General features: G+C 43.1%; 1 protein-coding gene across 4 annotated transcripts in view; it reads right to left on the bottom strand.

Moving 5' to 3' along the window:
• furina (furin (paired basic amino acid cleaving enzyme) a) overlaps positions 1–7654 on the bottom strand; it is a 61201-nt gene that overhangs the window by 16686 nt on the left and 36861 nt on the right. For all 4 annotated transcript variants that reach the window (XM_008310246.3, XM_008310247.3, XM_008310245.3 and 1 more), the window contains 3 exons: positions 5528–5623; positions 4000–4128; positions 3705–3781 (listed from right to left, as the gene is read on the bottom strand). In XM_008310246.3, coding sequence (XP_008308468.1) covers positions 3705–3781; positions 4000–4128; positions 5528–5623 — 302 coding nt within the window. The remainder of the gene's footprint in view (positions 1–3704; positions 3782–3999; positions 4129–5527; positions 5624–7654) is intronic.

Below are 7654 nucleotides of genomic sequence, written 5' to 3'. Positions count from 1 at the left end.
ACGAAGTGAGTTCTTATGAAACACAAACCAACGTCCTCATCAGGCTGAAAACAGTGACGAGCAAAGGCTTTGAAGTGGAGATAAAACAGAGGTTCATCAGTCACATGAACTCTGGAGAAAGGGGGGAGGGAGAGGGAGAGAGAGAGGGAGAGAGAGAGAGAGAGAGCAAGAGAGGGAGAGAATGAAAGGAAGAAAGTGTTTTTTCAACCTTGGGGTTGCAAGTCCACGTAGGGTCGCATGAAATGTCTAGTAAATGATATAAAAAACAAAGTTTAACAAACAAGATCAAAAACTAATTCTAGAAAAAAAAATACATTTTTAGCCCTGAAAATAACCGATTCAAGTGTCAAGAACTGGAGAAACAAAATCAGTTCCACACAGTACGTAACAAATCAGAGACACAAAACAGAGACTTGTCTTCCGTCACCGTTAACCAAACACTCTGATTTGCTAACATCACTCAGCACTTCCTGTTCGTCTGTGTTGCAGCTGACAAACTGTGGGGCTGAGCTGGAGTGTGATTAAACGGAATGTGATATCACATAATTATTCTTTGCAATTAATTATTGAAAATTAATTCGTCAAAGTCCTCAGTCGCTCGTTGTAAGCAGTAATCAATCGAGGCTGTGGTCCCAGGATTGCACGTTTTCAAATATTAAACATGAATTAAACACACCTGACTTGGCAGTAAAAAAAAACACGCAGAACAAGTGGCGTTTACTGTTCATGGGAATCTGGGCTGTTCTGATGAAATGGTTCTTCCAGTAACGGCAGAACCAAGAGCTGATGTTAAAGAGTGGATTCTGAAGTACAGCGCCTCACAGTGATTTATGTTGGAGCTGGTCCCTTCAAAAATATTAGCCTTCTCTTCGCCATGTGTACACTGTTACCTTGGCATTGTTCAGACGGCACAATGTTCCCTCTCTGTACATCTGAGCTCGTATTACAGCGGCCCTCCTCGCAGTGCGAAGGGCTGCTGTGAAACAATGTGTGACTTTAACCAGGTTTAATCCAGAAAATTCAGACTTGGACGCCGTCCTGGGACGAGTACGAGGAAAGAGAAACATCTCGTTCCCTCGCTGCCAAAGATAAACACCGGCGTGAATGGACGCATTGCTACAGCGCCATCCTTAGTGCTAACCGTAAAACGGGGAAAATAAAGACGTCTTTATGGACGGGAACAGACGTGCGCTTTCTGAAGGGAACAGACGCAGTTTAGTTTCTCAGCCTTCCACAGGTTGAACGCACGTGCCTGCGCGACAACCGAGCCTTTGCAAGTTAAGAGGAAAAATAAACGTAAACATATGTACAGCCTCGTGTCCTTGAGTTTGTCCTGCTGCGAAAATGACCCCGAGTTAAGACTAGATCTGATTGAACAGGACTGGAGCAAGAATGAATTAGTATGTTCTATCAAATCCATCTACAGAAGAATGAATTAGTATGTTCTATCAAATACATCTACAGACTTTAGGCTTTAGACTTTAGAGTTAGGACAGCGCCCCCATTTGGTAGAAAAACTATTGTTGACAGGAAAACCTATTTGCGATATTTTGCAATTTTTTTTGCTAATTCCTTAAACTCGTATGACTGATCACAGATGGATTCTTTACACACCTCTTAAACCCTGTCCAGTACGAATATATCGTCCGCGACTAAAATTATTTGCCTCGCTGCACTTTGCTTACATTAGCTCAGCGACCACTAGGGGGCGATCCCAACACTGCGTTGAGTTTTAACAAAGGTTGTAGAGACAGATCGTCAAGACAACAACATACATCTAGTAATACTCAACCAGGACAGCAAAGAGAGTGACAGAGAAGTATTAAAACATCTTACAAGTATTTGAGATTCTACAGACGTTTGGATCTTGAAATAGAATATCTGTAAAAACATAACTTCTGTTCATAAAAGAGTCTCAGTGAGACATGAGGTCTCACTCTCCACAGAGAACCGATTCAGACACGCCGTTTAATAAACAAAAAGCAATTAGTTACAGACAGACAGGAATACAGTACGGCAGCAGAGCAGTGAAATCAATACGGTCAAATCGAAGTGAGAGCAGAACAGATTAAAGTGTCAAGAACAGGAAGAGGTACTCAAAGGTTCTTCAAGTACCCTTAAAGACTACGGTCTAAAGATAAATCAACGTGGACAACTGTGCCAGGGTGAGGGAGAGGATTATAAAAAAAAAAACTTTTTGCCCACGTATGTGTGGACAGAGGGAACACATGAGGGCAAAAAAAAAAAAGGAAAAGCCTGGGAGTTCAGGCTGTAGCTGCACCGACTGCACCGCGTGTAGGAGGAGGTCCACGAGGATTGATTTGTAGATGAAGTCGTACCATTCGCTGGAGTCGATGTCAGATCAGAGTAGATAAAGTTAAAGACTTTTTCTTATCAGCGTCCATTTCAGCAGAACTGAGAGCAACCCTTCAGTCTGTGTCGGAATCAAACCGTCTGCACGTTCTGAGGTAATGTGTGAACGGATTACAGTCTGACGGGGAAAAGGTGGAGGAGCAGATACTGGGAGGAACACACCAGCCGTGTGTTCCTCCCACCGGCTGTGCACCGGTAATTGCGCAGCTTGACGTAAAACGTATTCCCCCGAGGCCACGAGCAGCAAATACACACCAGATTACGGCAAATCAAAAATTAAAGACAGACGGGAAAGCAGGAGGCGAGGACAAATGGAGGCAGACGAGCGGCGGCCCCTCCAGAGCCGGGAGATTCTCTCTGATTCATTAACGCTGATTAACTTAATTCCATCAATTCTCAGCGAGACACCGCAGCGGTGGTAAACCACTGCTAATTAAATCTGCAGAGAGCACGGCCATCAAGACTCACACGCTACCTTAACGCCGGCGCTGATTTTCTCTACGTAAAAACGTAGTTACAAAAAGGTCACGAAGGGTGGCGCTGGTGTGATGTAAAACTACGGACAATATTTGGGAGAATAAAAATATAAAGCCACTCATACTCCAAATCCACAAACTTCCTTGGTCGTGTCGACAGGTTGGCAGTGTGGCTGCCAGAGTGAAGGGAATTAAACCAACGTAGATCACTGGAGCATATACCATATTTCTGGCTCTTACCACACATCCACCTCCTGTGACTTGACCTGGGCTCAGCACTCTGGCCTTGGGAAATCAAGCTTCTATAATAAGTGGCATATTTAGCCACAGAGCCCTGCTGGAGGGCGCCCTCTACATTTATAGTTTCTGTAAATTTAGCAACTATAATTCACTTCAAAAGAGCTGTGGCTTATCTCAGGTGTGTGTGTGTGTGTGTGTGTGTGTAAGACAGAATGCTGGAAGAAGTGTCTGCATATCCATGTATTTACATACATATTTATACATATTGTAATGAAACTATATATATATAATTGTAAATATATATATAGTTTCATTACCATATGTATATAAACATATGTATTTATATACTTGAATATAGTTTTATTACAGTATATATGTATATATGCACATACATATATGTATATATTTTTGTATTTATCTACTTTAAATACTTGTTTATATATAGTTACAGCATATACATATTATACATGTATCCATAATTATGTATATATACAGTATATATATACTGTAATGAAACCATATATAGTATATATACAAGTATACAAATACATACATTTTTTAACATATTCATATATAACATATATTATGTGTTATATGTGTAACTTTCTTCCGTACCTGTTGTCGTTAAGCTGCGTGTATCGAGGCTGAGGATCTGGGTCGCCATCGTTCACGTCGTAGCTGGCGTCTGGGTCCTTTAAGGAGATACCAAAGGTGTAAATATAAACTCTCCTCTCTGAGCCTATAATAACATGATTGATTAGACCTACTTACACTGCACTTACACTAAACCAAAATAAGTCTGTGGTAAATTTATTGTTGCTCACCCTCCAGATCTTTACTTAGGTTTTTTTGTTTGTTTTTTGTTTTATTTGAATCATACTACAAGAGAGTCCTTAGGAACCGTACTCACATAGTTCTGTGCCAGGTCCGGATGGTTCTTCTCTATTCCGTCATCCAGAATGGACACCACCACTCCTTCACCTGTGTAGCCCAGCTGCCACGCACTATTAGCATTTAGGTCACGGCGGTTGCTGTTATACTGAGGAGAGAGTAAAGAAATGACACGGTACCCAATTATTCAGGAGACACTCTGAAGGACTTGGAACTCTACTTTGAACCCAATTTGGAAGAACTTTATAGAAGAAGGTTTAAACATCACGATGAAGGCTGAGCTGCAGCTGAGGCACCTGGGAAAACCACGCTGGAGACTTTAGAAGAAGCTGAAGCCTTTCAGCCGAGGGAAGGAAACCGCAGCATCGGTACCGAGGGCGTGTTAATAGCGTTTATTAGCATTGTGCAGAGGCGTGTGTGCGTGCTCAGCTGCCTCACATATATCATTCTGTATGGTACCTGATGTGATATATATTATTACATCCACGTTGACCTTTGGTGAAACGGCACAGCTGCAAAGTTCAAAGCTTTTATTAAGAAGCTAACGATCAGAGTTTCATCTGATACGGAAAAGGAACCTGTTTCTGTCAGAGTTTCAAAGATGAAGTTTACAGACTAATACACAACAGTACTGTGTTTATGAGCCACAGCACATATGTACATACGAAAAACCCCACCGCACACCAGACAAAAATCTTGATGTCGGTATTCTCTCAGAACATGGACACGTGAGCATCAGTCGCTGCATCAGCTCTGAGGACGGTCGATGACTGACAGTCAACGACCGTTAAAAAAATATAATGAAGTTATTAGTTGGTCATTAGGTTGAAATCAAAGAGATACAATTTATTTCTTAATTCATTAACACCGACACCAACACTGAGACAAAACCAACACCAACACTGAGACAACACCGACACCAACACTGACACCAACACCGACACCAACAGGGAACAGGCAAATGGGAACATACGACAAACTCATTTGTCTGACAAATGTGTCATTAAACTCCTTCTCTTCCTTCTTAACGCTCTGACATTTTCAACAACTGGTGAAACCAGTCGTCTTGGTGAAACGTCCTCCGCCTCAGGCTAGCTCGCAGAATAATTGAGGAAAAGTGGAGCTGAACAATAGAAAAAAAAATCTCCCGGGCTTTTATTGGACCAGCGTATCGACGACGTTCTTCAAATCAATCAGCTGAAAACAAGAGAACGTCCGGAGGACTTCTCTGCGTCTTTTGTCACCGAGCTGTCGACGTGTTTTAGTGATCCGTCAATTCCACATACGACTGTTCAGAATGAGATGCTCTGGACGAACAGAGTTTTATTCAAGGAGAATTTTCATTCCATTAATTATGTGGCTCATGATAAACAGTGGGTTTGGACCTGGAGGACTGCCGGGGGGAGTCGTCTTGACCTGGTGTTTACCTGGTGTTTACCTGGACTCTGGATGTACACACATGTCACAGTGTGATTTACATGAGTAACTTCTTCTATGCAAATCCTCTGTATTTGGTCTGTGAAGTTGTGGTTTGTGTTTGTACTCACCAAATACCACTGGTCCTTGAACTTGGGATCTGAAGGTTCTACAAACGTGTCCCTCTTTTTTCTCTTTTTGGACACCTGCTGCTCCGCCCACGTCACCTGGACCGAACACAGACACAGAACAGGAAGTTAATGATTAAGAACAATTAAGAACGAGATGTAGTTGAACAGGCCTTTTGGTACTGTCACATGGGGGCGCTGTCCTGACAGAAAGCAAAGAAGCCTTTTTATTGAACAATATAAATGTGTAACAACATTCTCTCAGGGGTCGGGGAGGGGTGAATCATTTTTCAGGACAATTCAAGTGTTTCCAGGACCTTTGACTTTCTTTGTCATTTTCTTAATTGGTTTTTCCAGGTTGTCCAGGTTTTCCAGGACTGAGACTCGGACTTTAAATCTGTTCACATTTCCAGCAGAGCTCAGTGTTTCTCAGAACATTTGAATTTTTTCCTCATTCTCCGTACATGGAAAACTGGTCAGTGGTTTTCCAGGTTTTCCAGGATGCGTGGGAACTGTTTCACTGAGTTTGATCATCAAGGATCGAAGGGTGTTTTAAAAACTACACACTCTTCACTGGTGCATTAGAATGAAGGTCACTAATCACTAATGAAGACTAGTTTAAATGGACTAGTTAACCAGCAGGTCAGTTTTCCTACTTTCTCTGCCGAACAAAGGTCACAAAGGTCACGGCTCTGAGGCCATGGATTAAAGAAAAATTACAGAAAGAAAACTTTCTGCTGCAAGGACACAGACCAGGATGTGAAGGACGTCCAAATCACAGAGCAGCCCCTCTCCCCCTCTGTCTTACCCGCTCCCCTCCTTCTCCCCCTCACCCCTCTCTCTCTCTCTCTCTTTTCTCTGCCTGTGCAGATCACTGGAGACAAGAGTAAAAGAGGAAAGAAATAATGAAGGTCATACGACTGCAGCTGCAGCGGTGCCAATCCAACACCACCACAGAGGAGAAGAGGAGCAGAGGAGCAGCGGGAGGAGGAGGAGCAGCGGGAGGAGGAGCAGCGGGGCTTCACGTGTGTGAGGTTGGTTTGACTCCGTTCACGTCCAAGAAGCTCAGTCAGTGTAGGTGGAGGAGATGCGTCCACCAGGGGTCACTCTGAGAAGATGAGGTCGGAGCTGCAGCTGCAGACGCAGACACTGCTACTGTACTGTGTATCTGTACTACCAGTATTTACTGCGTACAGTGTACTTGTCTGAGAGCCAGTATTTTTCTGGACAGACATCTGGGGGCCGGACAATCGAATAAAATTCACTTTAAAAAAAAAATCACAATATTGTCTGACATCATTAGTTTATGTTTATTTTGGAATCCAGTCGTGGGCCGGATTGGATGGCTCGGGGAGTCAGATGGAGCCCGCGGACCAGTAGTTGATGATCAGTAGTGTCCTTTACTCAAAGTTCAAATTTCAACAAAAAAAAAGATACATTTTCACATTTGCTGTTCGTTACGTTCCATCAATAAATGATTCCAACAGTTATGAAATAATGGTAGTTTCATTAGTGACCACAGTGGGGCTCCTCTTTACAGCTACTGTATAAACGGCCAGATTAACGTAAAGACAGCGATGGTAACAGTGGTACCATCAGCTGTTCACGTCACTGACCTCTGCCCTCACAGAAACAAACAAGTTTTTCATCTGATCAAACAACATATTTCTGTCTTTACATCATCAACAACTGAAGGAGTTTCCACTCTTCTGTTTCCTTGTACGATTCAGTGTCACACCCCGACCTGCCTGGGTTTTACCAACAATAAAAACTAGTCCAACTATCGTAGTGCTGCCAACCACAGATCACATGGTTTAGGTCCAGGTCTTTGGACTTCCTCTGTATTCAGACATATGTAATTTGGTCATTTTTCAGCAGACGGAGCAGTACCACTAGAAACTGTAGGGGCGCTGTTGCACAGTATCGCTCACATTCGCTCACAAAGTTGTTTGGACCACTTCCTCCAGGAGGTGCTGTATGTTAATGTTCTGCTCCGGTGCTGCACTGCAGAACTGTTCCACGTCCGACTCCATCTGTCTTCATGCTGCTGCGTCCACGCCACTGTCCAGGAGGACAGGATGGGGTTTGTTTCTCAATTCTGTGTGTGTGTGTGTGTGTGTGTGTGTGTGT

The sequence above is a fragment of the Cynoglossus semilaevis genome, chromosome 5 (assembly GCF_000523025.1).
Source record: "Cynoglossus semilaevis isolate Cse_v1.0 chromosome 5, Cse_v1.0, whole genome shotgun sequence".
Classification (NCBI taxonomy): domain Eukaryota; kingdom Metazoa; phylum Chordata; class Actinopteri; order Pleuronectiformes; family Cynoglossidae; genus Cynoglossus; species Cynoglossus semilaevis.
The sequence above is the reverse complement of the archived record's forward strand: the minus strand, read 5'-3'. Positions and strand labels throughout refer to the sequence as shown.